The following is an 18,107-nucleotide window of genomic DNA, read 5'->3' as shown; positions in this document are numbered from 1 at the left end:
AAACACTAAAAATGGTACTACTGCCAAGTGCCAACCTTGCTAAAGTGCTCAAACTGCAAGCAGTGAGCTTTGCGCAATGCATTTTAGATGCAAGATGAATATTTAGGCTCAATGTATGACATTCCAAAATGGCTTGTTTATTTTTCCATGGCACTAAATATTTAGAACATATAACAGATTGTATGAAGTTTACATAAATACTTTATGTACAAGTAAGTATACACAAATATGTGCGTACTTAAGACTTTAGGTTTTGTTGAGCAAAATAATTTTCATTTGGCAAAGTACTCTCCGTCTATCTCTCTTTGGAAGCTTGTCGTGAAAATGAAGTAGATCCAAATGTCATGATACATCAAAGGAGCCAAAAAAATGAAAATTTTAGACCAGCATTTTTTAAACTGGGGTAAATTTACCCCTGGAGGTAAATTCCTCGTTTTAGAGGGTAAATGAACTAGGCTACCAATCATAATCCACATCAGTTGACGGGACAGAAAAATTGTGCCAGTTATAGTTATTGTAGATAACCTTTCTAGTTCAGATTAACTGCTAATCCGAAGCTAGCCTATAGTAGCTTATTGATTCTTTATCGTCTCGTTCTAATGTTGTTGCTCTTCAGCTGGATGAGAACATCCATGTATCCAATCTCTCACAGCTACAGCCTACAGTACCTGTATATCGTATATGTCAGATATGTTGCAGATGAAAGGATTACTGAGGAATTTATGTTCTGCCAACCGTTGGAAACAACATCAAGGCAGTCAATGTTTTTCAAATGCTAATTGAGTTTTTTGACAAAACCGGATTGAGTGGGAGTAAGCTTGTTGGGTATGAAGTGACGGTGCTCCAGCCATGATTGGTGCAAACTCTGGATTGATTTCCTTGGTAAAGCAGAAAAATCCAGCAATTCAAGGAACACATCGCATCATTCACAGAGCGGCACTTGTTTGCACTTTGTTGCCAAAAAGCAAGCGCATCCGTCGCATTAAATATAACTGATTTAGGCTAATTTTTTTTTTCCCCTTTTTAATAAACGAGTGCTATTTTACATATTGAGGGTAATCTGATAAGCATCTTTGTTAAAAGGGTAAAACATACATAAAAGTTTAAGAACCACTGTTTTAGACCAGGGGTCACCAAACTACGGCCCGCGGGTCAGAACCGGCCCGCAAACTGATTTCATCCGGCCGCCATGTGCTGCGGAGATAACAGCTGCACTACAACTGTTAAGGAAAAAAGTTACCAAACTCTTTGTAAAGGACTGACGTTGCTGTTTATCATTAGGCCACCACAAATGAGGACAGCTTAGGCTAAATTTGGAAAGGTGTAATGTTTTTTCAAGAGCACGATGCCTTGTAGTGTATAACAGCAGGGCTCGCAGGGGATTATTTTTTCAGCAGCCTTTCGATTTTCATCACAACTTTGCTATTCCACCGCTGACTTTGTTATTTATTATGCTCAATTCAAGTCAATGGAGATTCTAAATAGTTGTATATCTTTTCGCAATTTGCATCCGGCCGGCAGCTGTTAATCTCGCAGCAATCCGGCCCTCAGAGAAAAAAGTTTGGTGACCCCTGTTTTAGACCAATCAAACCTAAAAAATTTCAGATAGAAAGACATGCTGATGATAGACTTTTAAGATATAGACAAGCTCTTTCTGAGAAAAAAGTCTGAATGGAAACTTTTGATGTATGTTCCTTCTAATCTTGCAAGAATGCATTAATTTCCATCATGAAAAAAAATCCAGATAGCCAGTGCATATTTTTTCACTCTGCTTGTAAGTTTGTTATATTGTTTCGTATCAGTAGTGTTGATATTGATTGGTTTAAAATTCTGCTTAAAGGCTTTTTTGCTTTCTGATTTGCTACTTCTGTGAATATAGATATAATATCCCATCACATTCAACAAGCTCCTGAAAGGATTTCAACACAACAGTCATTTGAGCAATAAGTCACATTCTCTTCGTCGTTATCAAATTCTTGTCATGGACAGATAAAACCATGCAAGCACACGGCATTTAACATAATACATTAAAGTGAACACAAACTATAAATTACAAACGTTTTGAAACCGAGAGAAAGGAACATTAATTCGCTCTGCTTTGCCTTTTTGCTTAGCATTGAGCACTTTTTGTAGTATTATTATTATTAATAGTTTTCATTGTTTTTAATTCTTTTATATATATAAAAAACGTAAAACTTGAAAGCAAAACAAGTTTCAACTTACGTGGTTTCTCACATATTTCCGACGCAGAACCAGAAATACCAATGATTAGACTGTCATTGTTGGCGAGATTAGTTACAGTCAGAGTTGAGTTGAAACTCCTCGGTGAAAGAACACCGCGGTCAGGATTGTTGCTGTTGGAAAATAGAAGTTATGAAATTGCAAAGTTACTGCTGTTGTGGACGGAATGGCCCGCTTCGGCGAGTTCCCTATTCGGTGATTGTTTGAAATTTTTGAAAGGAAATTATCGGGTACCGTAGCCTAATTATCGTTGCCGTTTTTACATCATTTTAACGTCGCTAAATGTTGAAATAGTGCAGAAAAAAATAAAAATAAAATGTTTGAACTATTAAATTAAAACTCGTCATGTTTATGTCTATAAGTTAGTACTTTTGAATAGTTAAAATGATTAGTTTGGATCAACAAATCTGTGGCCTACAGCTTGGATTGAAAGGAAATTATCGGGTACCGTAGCCTAGTTATCCCGACCAGCAAAAATTTGTTCCAAGAACCTAGTTAGCCTAACAGTTCATTTTTACATTGTAGTAACAGAATGGAAAGGCTAACCAAATGTGTGGCCTACAGCTTGGATTGAAAGGAAATTATCGGGTACCGTAGCCTAGTTATCCCGACCAGCAAAAATTTCTTCCATGAACCCAGTTAGCCTAACAGTTCATTTTTACATTGATTCAACGTCTGAATACATTGAATCATCCAGTTGGCCTATCGTTATTCTTTACACTGATTTCATGTCTGAATAGGTTGAATCTATGTAGAAAAAAAATTCAAAAAGTGACAAGTTTCCCGAAGTTTTTACTTTGAGAGTCTCACATTCAAAAACTTGGTTGTGATGTCATAAAAGACTCAAAAAAATAAAACATTGCAGGAAACCGGCTCAGTGTGACCATGCGGATTCACAAAAAAGTAAATAACAAAAGATATAATTAAATGTAATAAAATACCTGTAGACATACTACTTCTGTTCAAATAAACTTTGTTCAATCAATTTCACTTCTCTAAGTTTTACAAAAATAACAAGTGAAATAATCTCATGGCGATTTATGTGCAATTATACTGTATTTTCACCAAAAAGGTGGTGATAAAAATGCAAAAAAATTGTAGTCAAAAGCAAATTAAGGAGAAAGATTATAGTTGCAACAATTTGTATAAAACATTAAAGCTACAGAAGTAAAGTAGTTTTGATGATACAAATTTTAGAACAAAAAATAGAAAGGTCTGGCAGCACTACTTCTAAAAATATAGTTAGGCTAGGTAATTTGATGACAAAAATAACTAATATATTCTAAGTTTGCATACAAACGGTGACGTAGGATTCAAAAAACCCAATTAGCCTAACAGTTCGTATTTACATTGATTCCATGTCTGAATACTGAATAACATTCAACCATTGGATTTGCAGAAGGCGTCGTTAGAATATCAAAAAATCGCCGAATAGGAAACTCGCCGACTAGCAGCAGAACGTGTTGTGGCGGTCAACGTTTAAAATAGAAATACGTGGAAAGCCGCTATCAAGTCGGATGGAAACTTGCTGATGTCCAACGCATACGCGCCGACTTTCGGGGGGGGGGGAGCGGAGCCCCCGTAAATTTATGGTTGAGGGGCAACAAAAATGGCTATTACAAGTGGTGTTTCAAAGATAAACAATCAATCAAAGATAAACAAGACAAACAATCTTTCGGATAATCCCTTTAAAACTGATGGATATTAGATTCTATGCTCTAAACCAGAGGCGTGCAACATACGGCCTGCGGGCCAGAGCACGGCCCGCGGTACCCATTTACGTGGCCCGCACATTCTTCATCAAGTAGCCCATTAATTTTAAATACTTTTCACTGTTAGATCGGAGGATGTTGTTATTTGTAACGTCATCATTAGCATTATTGACTTTTAGCATTATTACATCATTAGCACTATTTTTGCGTCATTAGTAAGCGTTGTAGAAAACCGCCTTGTTCTTCTTGCAATGACTCAGTGACATAAATCTTACTTTATGGTGCAGTGTGGTGAATATATTGATATTTATTCTACAAAAAGCTTAGCATAGTAAAAATGTCTACAAGTAAGAAAAGGAAGGTTGATTATGAAAGGCGGAAGTTCAACAATGAGTGGTGTATAAATTACTTCGTTGTTCAACACAATCAAGATGTTGTTTGCCTGATTTGTCAAAACACTACAGCAGTCATGAAAGAGTACAGTATCAAGCGAGACTACTGTGCAAAACACTCTGCTAATTATTATAGCATGATAGCATTACATTATGAGAGCAGTTCTTTTCAAAAATGAAGCTGTTCAAGACAAAATGCAGGAATCAGCTTACAGATGAGCACTTGTCAAGTCAACTTCGAGTTGCCCCTTCCTCCGTCAAAGCTGACACTGGCAAGATCTCTGGACAGAGAAGATATTAGACATCTCACTCAATGTGTAACTTGATTGTGTGTACTTTTCCATTAAATAATTTTTTCATATAAATTCATGTGTTATTCGATAGACTGGCCCTCAGCATCATTATAATTGTACGTTGTGGCCCATTGCGATAAACAGTTGCACGCCCCTGCTCTAAACACTTTATTAGCAATCGTTTGAAGGCAATATTATGCAATCAGACAAAAACAAACATGTTGTAGCAAAAACGGTGAGAAGCAACAAACCAACATATGACTCATCAACAAGTGATGTTGATAAACAAGTTGAGCTTATCCGGACGCGAAAATTTTTTCCCACGAACTTTCTGTCTCATTTGCATATTTCTGTAAGTGTAGCCATTACTGGTTACCGCGTGTAACTGTTTTTACCAATTCACTTTTTTCAAGCGGTTTTCAAAGTCAGCAGCCAATTTTCGTCCTCCAGGTCAAAATCTAAACATTGCACATGAAAAAACGTAGCTTGGAGACACACCAAGTCTAGTCAAGTTTTAAAAATTTAAGAAAAGAAATTGATTCTAGTCACTCTAAAAGTAAGATTTTCCGAATTGATTAAGAATTAACCCTAACCCTAAAAATTATATAACCCTAACCCAACTTTTTTTGAAAAGCTTTTTTGCACCGCAAAAATTAATTTAAAGAAAAAAAATTGACTTCAATAGGCATCGAACCGGTGTTCTCGCAAACAAAAGGCACAAGAAGAAACTACAGTACCAAACACGCCAACAAAAAAATCTGCATTCACACGGTATTCATACAAACTCTATGCGAAGTAACAGAAAGTTCGTGGGAAAAAAAACTTTGCATCCCGGACAAGCGATTAAGACGTTTGAAGTGTTTTATGAAAAATTGTCAAAAATGTTCCCGAACGGTTCTAAAAAATAGCTTGCAAACATCATGACAAAGGGGGCAAAAGAAAAAACAACTCAATTGAACAAAACTACTTAAAGGCATATTCAATGAAATTTTCAAACTGGAATTAAGCATTAAAATGCGTAAACTGAACACTCAAGAATACATTTTTAAAAAAATTACCGGAAAAAAATGTTTTTCAATGGCGCTGGCAAGGCCCAAAGTCCAATGTTTCATTTATTTTTTTCAAAATGACCAAAAAGTGGAAACACTGCTAGAGTATACGTCATAAATGCCAAGAGCTCCAGCAATATCAAAAGTCTTTTCGCGCGCTGGGTTGCAAAGTTCGGATGTGTTGCGTTCAAAGGAGTTTTGCAGGATAGTTTTACATGTTTTTTAAGTTTCTAGGATATTTCGTTGAGTAATAGTAGCAATGTTACGAGAAAGGTGAGGTACGGTAGTATAAATCTAGTAGCATTGCTAAAAATTAAATGTCCATAAAATCAATATTGCATCATAGTTTGACTATTGTAGAAACAATATTGCATCATAGCAAATACTATGCCTGACTTTTGTGTTGTGCTTGGGCTGTGACACGACAGCATTGCATAAAGTTAGTATGTTTGGGTTTCCCATTTCCCAAAGACAGTACACAAAAAAAGGAAATGGAATAAATTTGTCAACACCACAACTTGTCATTGGAGTGGACCAAAACCACACCACAGAATTTGTAGTCTGCATTTTCAAGAAGCAGACTTCAAACATTTTCTTCAATTCCAAATGGGATATGCCAAAAGACTTGACTTGAAACCCGGTGCATTTCCATCTTAAATCTTTCCTTCTCCACCAGAAACTAGTGCAACAGCTGAAAGATCACATTTGACTTATTCCTGGCCACCAGCTTATAGAAGACGCCAAGTTAATGAAGTAATGTTGATTTTATGGTTTATTGTATTTATTTAGAATTATAGAATTAGGTTTTGATAACCTGTACGCCGGTACGGTACCCCAGGGCCTAATTTACAACAAGGCCATTAACCTAGTGCAGCGGTTCCTAACATGTGGGTCGCGACTCCAACTGGGGTCGCCTGACAATTTGCCTGGGGTCACCTGAGGCCTTCTGAAAAGTTTAGAATTTCATTAGTTTAGAAACTTTGCCACAAGAATTCCAAGATACAATGAAAAGCGTTGTAAGTGTCGTGAATTTTGTAAAAGCTACGGTAGTGTTTTAAACAGCCGCCTATTTTCAAAAGTTTGCAGTGAATTGGATACATCCAGTAATGTTTTGTTATTTCACACTAGTGTGAGATGATTGTCCAGAGACAAAGTTTGGAAACGTGTTTTTGATCTTCGTGATAAATTAAAAACATTTTTTAATCAAAAATCTAAACCACAGTTTGAAGCCCATTTCGGCGACAAAAACCAACTTCACAAAATTGCTTGGTGTCAAATTGGTATGTTTACTTTGTCATTCTGTACAGTACATGTTTGCGCCAGCAGCAAAAAATAAAATTGAATGAATTGAATTCACTTTAGGCCTATAACATCATTAAAAACAGAGTGAAAGGGTTCACCAGGCATTTGATAATTTAAAGTAACTTGCGTTCTTCTGGTGACGATAGGCTACTAGGTTACCAGAAGACCGCAACCTAGTATGGTAGCCTATAGTCACCAGAAGAACGCAAGTTACTTTAATTATAATATCATTATTGTATGCGTGGTTTATACAGTTGTCAATTTTTAGGTGCTTTAGGTAATTAGGTTACCATAAATTTTTTGTGTCATATTGGAGAATTTTTGACTCATGGTTTCCAATACGAAGAGGAAGATAGTACGGTGGTTGAAGAAGTAAGTGATGAAGAAAAAAGTATGCTAGAACCTGAACCCTATCGTTTTGAGCCTGAGTACACAGAGGCAGAGATCAATCAGCTTTACCTTGCTGATGTGACTGACGTTTCTCAGCAGGAGGATCGAGTGGGAAACACTGATTGGTAAGCAAATTTAGATATTTGGCATCATTATACTGCATTCGTTTAGCTTTACTTAACATAAAGTAATTAAATCACCGACCGTACCGGGATAAGTGCTCAGCTTTGCATTGCATTTCCCTATGGGTTTGTAAGGCCTTGAACCTACAACACGCTAAAAAGGCAAATGTGATCCCATACTTGATTCAAGTTTTGGGTATGAAAAGATAGGTACTCATTGTACTAAGCTTTTGGCACTAAGAAAGTAGGGTGGCCAGTTCCTTTCTCTCGGCCGCCTTTCCTGCAGCAATTATGCCTACCCAATTTATTACACCCTAGCTAGATGTGAGCGATGCTTTCAACAACCAGATTAAGCCGGGAGTCGAACCAGGTTTGGTTGGTTTTGAATCTTTATCCTCGGACTGACAAAGCCTTGATAGGTTATTCCTGGTAGTTTCGCATACTTGTACATGTAGAGGGTCTGCTACTATTCGGTGAGTCCAATTCTTATCCGTTACACCATCCCTCTGCGCCAAAGTAGGCTACAAGGTGTAAAATGAAAAAACTTCACTGACAGTGCAACCTCTACGACACCACGACAATGCAGTTTGTAAATAATTTTGACTTTGTGAACAATTTTGACATTTTTTGATCTAATGCTACAATTTTGATGAATTTTTGTGACAAGTGAAAAAGTAATCACCCTAATTATTACCAATTTTATATCAACAGGTGTTCATGTTGTCACTGTGTGGCAATGGATGAGCAACATCAAGCTTTGTGCTACTGTGAGATAGATACAGCACGGATGAAAGACATGCTAGATGGACAATTGGACATGCATGATTACATTTACTCTGCTTGTTTGTTAATATATGGCGCTGTTGAAACAAAATAAATTGACTTGACTTGCTATCGCCTTAAGCAGCGTTTAGACTACATGCGTTTTTCTTGCGTAACCACTCCGACAAAACGTATCGCCCGATCCATTACACACAAGTAAATGGAAGTGTTTACATTGCGCGTGTATTTCGTGCGTTTGCACTCAGACAATCGCAAGCCGTCGCAAGCGATCCATCTGAATGCAAGCTCAAGCTGTCACAACCGATCCGAGGTCGCGTATTTGCTAAGTCAGTCTAAGGTAGTTTTGCGAAAAAACACCGGGTTTGGTTAGTTTTTTGTGAAGTATTGATAGAAAAATTACTTTTCACATCAAAAGCGACTTGTTGGGCAGATTTTGCTAAAGTTTAGACCTTTTGAAAGGGTTTTATTGTATTTTTAAGCAAGATAGATGCCTCTCAGTAGTGTTTTTCTTGATCAAACTTAATTTACTTTTCATTCTTCATGGTTTAGGCCACCGTTTTGAACTTTATGTTCGATAGATTGTTACACATAAAAAAATCTATGATTATGAAGTACTGTAACAGTGAAGTATGAAGTAAAACTTATGATGAAAGTTATGAAGTAAAACCAACCAACCAGTGATCACCATGCTTATTGCTTATGAGAGGCTACCAGAAGGTGAGTAAAATGACTAGTTGACTATCAAGTTCCTACTACCTAAATGTTATTTTAAAGTATGAAGCTAATGATCATACCAAATACGGTACCTATTTTATATTTGGAAGTGTTGATGATTTCACTTAAAACCAGTATGGTTTTGCCACCTTTTCTTTAGTTGGCTTTATTACTGTATTTTGTTTCTACAATTGGTTTGGTTTTTGAATCTTTATCCTCTGACTGAAAAATCCTTGGTTGGTTAATCCTGGAAGTTTCGCATACTTGTAGAGGCTTTTGATGCAATATCGCTTGATTTGCCTTTCAACAAAGAAAAATGATTTCAATTGAAGGCATATTTAACATTTAAAAGTCATCGCAAACACAAACATGCTTGGCATGTCCAGTGGCGGATCTATAAAAACATTAGGGGGGGGCACCAAAGTTTAAAACAAAGGAAATATGTAATACAACATAGACAATGCAAAATTTGTTAAAAAACAAACAGAGTGGGAGGGATCTGGAATGCTTGCCCCCCATAAAAGTTTACCTTGCTTTGGTGACATTTCGTACGGTACACTTTAAGGCCTAATAATGTAACTTTTATATCAAGAAACACACTTTATATTTTACCAAGTTTATCAAAATTGGAAATCACAGAAGTTTGTGTCACAAATTTTGATTTCAAAATTAAAGCTTTGTTTTAAACATTTTATTTTTATCATGGCCACAAAGAGATTTTAATGATTGATTTGTTGAAGGTTTGTATAGTGCTGTGTTGTCTTTCAATATAATTTTGAAAATTTGCTAATATGGTTCAAACTTCCCTTAGTGTAGACCTACATGGCACATTTCACCTCGTACATTGAAATAGGCCAAATTAATTGTCAACTAGTTGAGTGAGCAATGTGTTTGTATATTACTACTATACCGTTTCTGTTATACAATCTAGTTTACATTGGTTTGTTTTAGGATGGACCCTCGGCCCCAGAACCTCATACGAGGATGATCTTATTCCTGTAAGCATATCTTGATCATAAATACTGTATAAAAACAAAGTGTGCCAGATACAATTGCCATCACCGAACACTGTCATAGCTTGTCCATGTACTTTGTAGACAATATACAGTAATATTCCTTTTCAGAGGTTTATATATAGGCTATGTCTCTCAGTCACATTTGCTATGAGCATAAAAACTGCATTTATGTGTATCTTCGTTGGTTGCAATTTGATTTGTTTTTCAGATATGTTTGTGGTCGTATCGGACGCGTGATGATTCTTCTGCTGTTGAAATTTGAAGTCTTGCACTTTCTACTTCATCAATGCAAAGTCCATGATAAAGAATTTGAACTACATAGTCATTGTACTGTCATGGGCATATACTATATCAGAATTAATGCACTATATACACCTACTCTAGTATGATACAATATTCCAAAAGTATATATACATGTAAACTTTTGCTTATAGCCTATTTCATTGGTACAAAAGAAATTATATAATACCCTTCAATTGTTTTGAAGTTGTGGGTTTTTATGGTTACTTTGACTATGCATTTTATTATAATCACTCTTAAAATGAATTATTCTGAAGTCAGGAGTTTTTATGATTACTTTGGCTGTGCATTTCATTACAATCACCCTTACAAGGAATTTAATGGTAAGAACACACATATAGCATATCATGTTATAATATGTGTTCTTAGGCATTAAGAATTGTTTTGACAAAAGTGTAATATTAACTTACATTATTCCATACGTGTGTCACACAAACATGTTAATATAGAAAATTGTAATTTCCATCATTAGGCAGATTAATGGAAGAGCATTTGTTTGCTGCAAATGATCTGTTGTTGTGAATAACTGCCATTGCACTTGCAGGCCTATAGATTTGTTGATTAACAGCTACAGATTGTCAACTATAATGGTGGTTTATCATTGTCAACATTGTCATTACAAAAAATTAATTGTCCATGTTTTTCATTGTTATGACTTTGCAACCTTTTTAATTCTGTTAGTGCTATTTTATTTGCTTCTACCAAATTTGTAGCATCTGCTTTTTTCATTATTTGTGCATAGCCTATAAACAATTATACAGAAAACTGCCAACATGCAAAAATTCTATCTTTTTGATTCGCTGGTAACAAATAAAATTGAATGAATTCAGTTTTTTTGTATTAGCCAAATAATATTTTATAAAAGCAGAAAATAAACAGCTATTAAACTATAGCCTATCGATCAGAGAATTTAGTCCATCACAAGTGATAGTGATCTTTGAGGTCTCATACGCCTGTACTGTATAATTTTATATTTATCACAAATATGCATTGCTCCGTGGTTTACAATGCAGGCATTTTCAGTGCTCTTTATGCTGAGTGCAAAGTAGGAAAGCACTTTTTCTAAGGTTTTTGATGACCCCAAGGGGTAGGCTATTTGCCATTTTCACTGACTTAGATGTAGGCACTACAGTATATGAGCAAGGCCACATTTATAGTAGTGGGCTTGTGGTATAGTTTTAACGTTTAAATGAAGAAACCAATCCTATTAAAAAGCGAACAAAGAATTCAAAGTTATTTTACAAAGGTCATGAAACAAGGAAGGTTGTTGAACAAAGATACCAAGGTCAGGAGCAAAATGGTTGGAATGCAAAGTTAATCTAATCAAAAAATATATAGCCAAGAAATAGACAGTTTGGTGTTCGAGATGTTTGCTAAACATGAGTTTAAAATTCTAAGTTATTAAAAAAAACATCTAAAAGCATAGCCTGTCCAAAAATTACAATGGTGCAGTCTTGGTGTTGGTCCACAGGCAACAAAGTTTATAATACCGTAACATAAGAACCCACTCGGTGCAATTAAAGGTTTCTGGCAATGGCATTGCTTTAAAAGTCTGGATGCCACTCTGCACTTCATATTGTTAAGCAATTTTTTTTGGGTTTCTCTATTTGCAGTATATGACCCTCAAAAGTGTTCTACTTTGATATCATAGTGTGCTGATAGCTAGTGTAGGCTAGAGTTTCATTACTTGTGTTATAAGCTTGTTTCTTTCTGTGAAAGTCATTTGTGCAGAGGAAGTAAAACTCAAAATGTATTACAATGATCGCATTGACAGAAGATGTCAATTAGATCAGCTGATTGACATCAATGTAGGGGAATACCCTATATTTTCCAAATTACGTAACAGAATACGCAAGAAACCGCAAGTAGTGTAAACGCGAGCTGTTTGAGACAAGACGCACGAAAATCGCAACGCAACAAAGACGGACGGAAAACGCACGTAGTCTAAACCCACCTTTATTTGTTTCCAAGTTATCAATTCCGTTCAGTAAAAATAAAGTAAAAAAGATTTTTTTTAGGTTAAATTAAAATGGCCTTAGTAATATGTAAGTCTGCACCTAGTGAAAAATGCACTAAACTATGAAAAGCCATTCAATGTCCTGTTAAATCTACATAAAATCGCTCATTTTGTTGGTCCAAGAAATGTAGCCTATGTGATCAGACGAGCATGAATTTACACAGTAGCCTATGTAGATTTGGTTGGTTGTGTAAAATCATGTGTATGCCATTTCTTTGAATGCAGTATTTGAACTAGACAAAACATTATTTCATTCTCCAAGTATAAAAACTACCGCTTGTAATCATAGAAACTCTGGTTAATGAGAGAATACATACAGTTAAATCGCCCGCAGTAAGAAATATTGCTCGATCAACTTTTATGACGTAGGCTGTACAGTCGCACGCTTCGCTGCTCACGCAAATTCCCGTTTTGACAGCTCTGACAAAAGCACGCGTGGAATGCTGATCAGACCGCAATGGGGCAAAATTTTATTGAAAATCGTTTTATGGTAGCCTGTTAAACACAAAGAACATGGAAAATCGCCAAGTCAGGTTTTTCCTTTAGTATCCCTTTAATGATAACCATAGGCGTCGAAATAGGGTGGGCAGGATGGGCGACGCCCACCCTGCCGTGAAACGAGGGTGGGCAAAATATGTTTCGCCCACCCTGTTTTCATGACACTTTTGCAGTGTTTGTTACAATTATTTCCGTTTTTCTTAAACGCTGGATTATCCAACCAACTTCTTGTTTTACGCTATGTCTCTCGCTAAGTATCCGACAGAACAAAGCAATTCCGCAACAACGCTGCGTGGAAAAAAAGGGGTACTCAGTACTCACTGCACTGTTGTTGTTACGGCAACTGCCATAGCTGGCAATTCCTGGTGAGAGAAAGCCATGTTTGATCTTTTCTCCGAATGGTCTCACTTTCGTTACGTCACAATCAAACTTCAGTTCCCGGTCAGCGTAAGGGAATGTGAATATGACATCATAATGAACATGACAATAAAATAACCGATACAAACTAAAGACGTACTGAAACAATCGCTTTTACAAATCAAAATGCGGCAAATCCGAAGGCGCCACTTTAAAGATAACAGGTCCCGAGTCAGCGCTTTTTAGGTCACAAAGGAAAACATAACAGAAGTTTGTTTAGTTTAGTAGCGCTCAAAAGATCGCAAGGTGCAAGAAAGAAAACATCCAACCTATTAAAGCTTAAGTGCTGCAGCGACGCTAAACGCAGTCTTTGTGAGAAAGACTAACCAGTAACCACACTCTTCGAAATTGCCGAGGTGATTGTAAGGACCACAAGATTACAAGAAAAAGCTAATTTTCTTAGACTACACCAGACTAGGATGTTGATTCAATCTTAATGTTGCTGGATGTTTTATTTGGGTTACTTCCTACTTCGCCGGCGCTTAGACACGTGCCCAGCTGGGAGAATCTTTTATAGAAATATCACCCTATTTGCATTGATTTAACTCCAGTAGACGTCAAATTATTGTAAGCATCTACTCCTTGTTGCGCCTCGCTTTCCGTTGTCTCGTCCAGCTGATACAGCATCTAATGATACCGATTCTGACTAGTTCATCACACAGACTTTGTGTTGCTCGCAGTGTCCCAATTGTGCCGAAATTATGTTGGCTTATAAGCTTACGTAAATCGAGGCAATCTTCTCGCAGGGAGCTCTTGATATGTTACCTGTACCTGGTTGAGCAATTAACGTTATTTTATAATAATTCAACGTCGCTAGATGTCCAATTTATAATGTAAAACAAACGTAAATTTCTTATTGGGCATTGTTGTTACGCACTATAACCCGCCGGGAAAATTAAATCGATTTGTGCTGACTCGAACGTCGAATCAACTCAAAATTAACTTCCCCCTCCCCGTGAGCTTTTAACGTGAATTACCGTAACAGCGTGCGTATTGCGTTGCTCGGTTTATCACTACTTTTGGTATTATTACATCACAACAAATCAAACAATGCGTTCGTGATAGACTACTCTAGTATATTTTTCGCTTCTCGTTTTACATGTTTTAGTACAATCTCTTCCTACTAAGTGTTCACAGCAATTGCCGAGGCAATTTCAACTTTTGCCGTTTGGCCTCGGCAACGTTTTTGCCGAAGTAAAAATATGCTAATTTCGAAGACTGAACCATTGCGAATTTGCAAACATATACAAAACACATTCAATGAAATCTATTTGAAAACTTTCGCCCACCCAGAATTCCTCTTTTCTAAGAAAAAATTGACGCCTATGATGATAACATACGTCATACCTTATATGATATTCGAATGGAAAAAACTCTGCAGGAGTTATAATCATTGGATCATTGCCTGAAAGAACTGCAACTGAAGCAATAACGGTCTGAAACACAAAGATAAAAATAAATTACAAATAACGAACTAGATCAATTACAATAGTAAATTAGTAACTGAATCTATTAATTACATTTTTTGGGTAATTGTAATTAAGACTTTTTGTTGTTAATTGCATTTGTAATTTCAAATAAATTGGCTTACATTTGGTAAGTTGCATATCATACTTGACATCAGAACTTTTGTTGAGTTGCTAGTTTGGGTTGAATCTTTTACATTGCAACATAATCTTTATCAAATGCAATTCTACTTGTCTGATAAATTCAAACAGTAAAAATCATCGATGCATATCAGAGTGGTCCTTATTTGCTGACTTTTGAATTGGTAAACGGGCACCCTCTAAAATAGCTCCAAATTGGTAAAAATAAAAAATCTCATTTTTCTTTAAAATAATCAACATTAAAGGTATACTGAAAGACCTTGAATTTTCTCCACATTTTCAATTGTCAATTCACATTTTCAATCGTAGAAATTTTCAATTGTCGGCTTCGATTCGAACATGTTTACAGTGCAGAAGTCAATTGTTGTGGTGATTCCATGGTTCTCTTTACGCCAAGACGCTCTGAACGTCATAGCATTTACTTTCCTCAAGCTCAAAAATGGGTTTTAGTGCATTGTTTGCATACTTTATGAAGAACCCAAACCTTATCTTATTCTCTCAGCATGTCAAAGTAATAAGCTTGGAAACCTCTTTAATTTTTAAGGTAGGTAGGCATAAAAGCAAAGTGAATAAAAAGATAACAGTAACCTCTCAAATATATGTAGCTCCAAACGAAGTGAAATTTGTATGACTCCATTTTTATTTCTTTAAAGGCCTACTAAATGAAATTTTCAAACGAAAATTAAGCATTAAAAATAAAATGCATATACTGAACATTCAAAAATACATTTCAAAAAAAATTACCGAAAAAAATTTGTTTTCAATGGCACTGCCAAGGCCCAAAGTTCAATGTTTCATTTATTTTTAATTTTTTCAAAATGACCAAAAAGTGGAAACACTGCTCGAGAATACGTCACTATTGACAGTAATAACAAAACCCACGTTACCACATCTGATGTTTTAACATCAGATCTGATGTTTTGATGTACATACATACAATATACAACATAGCCTACCCTACAGTTCAATCGCCTGCAGTTACAACTATTGCGCATCAGCTGATTGCTAGTCTATAGTGAGGTGAACTGTACAGTCGCACGCTTCGATGCGCACACCCATTCACGTTTTGAAAGCTCTGACAAAAGCATGCGCGGAATGTTGATCAGACCGTAATGGGGCAAAATTTTATTGAAAATCGTTTTATGGTAGCATGTTACATACAAAGAACGTGGAAAATCGCCAAGTCAGGTTTTTCTTTTAGTATCCCTTTAAAAATAATGTCTAAAAAGACATTATTAAAAGTAACTACGGACAGTGGCCAGTGTTTTGATCTTCCGATCACTTCAGCGTAGTAAAATAAAAGTAGAAAGTTGTTTTGAAGTGTTGAGATGATGGTTTCTGAGAGTGATTTTAATACGGTAAGCCAAAGAGAATTGATTTAATTTTTAATTTCGGACTCCAGCGAAACGTAATTGTACCGCCAATTAGAAAGTGTGATTTTTTTGAGAAAAGTTGTGATAAGTAATGATTGAAATTTGTTAAAAATAAAAACAGGAACTTGTCACTAAGCTAGTACATAACAATAGAAATGGATGTAAAATACAAGAAAGTAGATACGGTACTAGCAACACATACTATTCAAAGAAAATGAAGGGGTGCTCCAGCAAACTTCTATAGGATTGGCCCATGATACAAGAAAAGGATCTACAGAGGATACAAACTGATATGCACAAATCAACAAGTGAATAAAAAAGTAACAGTAGGGTCATTTCATTATATTTCAGACACAATTTTAAGACTTTTTGGAAGCATGCAATTTTTTATTGGCTTATTTTATTCCTTTCATTATGCAGAGAAAAATGACACCAATTTTACGAAAATTGGGTCAGCGGTTTTCGAGATACCGGTATCGCATAATTTATATGCTGTCACTAGGTGTCGTCGCCAATAGAAGAGCAACACATTTATGACCATAACTCTACACCCACTGGTCCAATCTTTAAAATTTTTGTGTCCAACCCCATGTTTTCACTGGTGGGCTTTCCAATAATGTTGTGTAAAATGAGCTACGAGCAGTAGCTTTTATGATAACTAGTTTTGACTACTTTTTAATTATCCGCGGCAGATATGACAATGATCTGATCTTTTTTTTGGATTTTTTTTTAATGAATTTGAAGAGGAAGGTTTGATGTGTGTTGTATATCATTTTCAACTAGTTACTCTTTAATAAGAGCATTTTGTAATGCAGCAACTAGGCTCAAACCTGATCAGTATTGTACTCCAAGGTAGGCATTATTGTTTACAGATAAATACCGTTGTTGTACACTTGTCCACTGTACAGTACAGTCACTTAGCCAAAATGAATTAATTTTGAGTTACTTAACTGCAAACTTGTAGTTAACATTCTTTAAATATACACAGAGCAACTCTGAACTTCTGGGCATAAAATATGCTGTATTTTAAGCATCGATTGCTTAACTGTTTTCAATCACATCATCATTTTTAAACTCGCTTAAGGGCACAACCAATGCTGTCAAGCATACACATTACACACAGATTTAATATGCTGAATCAAAAATGTGGGAAAATATGCATTTCAGCATTTTGAACAGTTCCTTCAAACATATTAACAACATGCATTGCAAATTTATTACTTTTTAACCTTGTTAAAGAATCTCTAACTAGAACAGGAGAGTTTCGGTTGTTGTTCATATAAAAGTTCAAAGGAGCTTGTTAATTTCTTTCGCCAATGGAATCTGGGAACATATATGTACGTCCTGTTGATGTAGTTGGTGCCTTTAATGTTATGAGTACAGATGAAATGTCCATAAGACATTTGTCTTCATGACGAGGTCAAATGAAAGAAGGAGATGGTCCACAAGGATGCATAAAGTTAACAGTAATGTCGTCATGTTCTCGATCAACATGGTCAAAGATACCAACCAACCCACCACTTTCCATCATAAACACATGCTACATTATGTTGATATTTTGATTTTTTCAATGTCCAGTGAAGGTGCTTTTGAAAAGAACTGATGTGTTCCAGCAACTTAAACATCATCAGAAAGACGGGTAAAACTGACTGACCCGATTCCATCATAGCAAAAAAATGATACCCTCTGGTATTGGGGACTATGCAACCCTTTGGAAATCTCTCGGAATTAAGATACGATCGACATTCCACTTCATCAGCTTTCATGAATGTAAATCTGATGCCCTTGGTGTTTTCCTTGCAATGTTCGTATGCATCTGAAGCATTTAAAATTTGCTGGCCCCTTGGTCGACGTAAGTTTTCATTGGCCAACTTTCGCTTG

The 18,107-nt window shown here is 36.0% G+C and overlaps 2 protein-coding genes and 1 long non-coding RNA gene across 8 annotated transcripts in view; 2 read left to right on the top strand and 1 right to left on the bottom strand.

Annotated features, from left to right (window-relative positions):
- Positions 1-18,107, top strand: part of LOC145781078 (uncharacterized) — a 446,514-nt gene that overhangs the window by 262,118 nt on the left and 166,289 nt on the right. The window lies entirely within an intron of this gene.
- Positions 1-18,107, bottom strand: part of LOC145781075 (uncharacterized) — a 67,600-nt gene that overhangs the window by 29,225 nt on the left and 20,268 nt on the right. For 5 of the 6 annotated variants that reach the window (XM_082592819.1, XM_082592818.1, XM_082592821.1 and 2 more), the window contains exons 3-4: positions 14,594-14,682; positions 2,224-2,354 (exon numbers count right to left, since the gene is read on the bottom strand). In XM_082592819.1, coding sequence (XP_082448945.1) covers positions 2,224-2,354; positions 14,594-14,682 — 220 coding nt within the window. Of the gene's footprint in view, positions 1-2,223; positions 2,355-14,593; positions 14,683-15,112; positions 15,256-18,107 lie in introns of all 6 variants that reach the window. The other variant, XM_082592823.1, reaches the window with a different exon arrangement.
- Positions 7,387-8,395, top strand: LOC145781084 (uncharacterized). Its single transcript, XR_014290697.1, has 2 exons — positions 7,387-7,504; positions 8,213-8,395. It is a non-coding gene; the product is annotated as an uncharacterized LOC145781084 (long non-coding RNA).

Source organism: Aplidium turbinatum, chromosome 12 (genome assembly GCF_918807975.1).
Source record: "Aplidium turbinatum chromosome 12, kaAplTurb1.1, whole genome shotgun sequence".
Classification (NCBI taxonomy): domain Eukaryota; kingdom Metazoa; phylum Chordata; class Ascidiacea; order Aplousobranchia; family Polyclinidae; genus Aplidium; species Aplidium turbinatum.
Note: the sequence above shows the minus strand (reverse complement) of the source record. Positions and strands in the feature narration are given on the sequence as shown.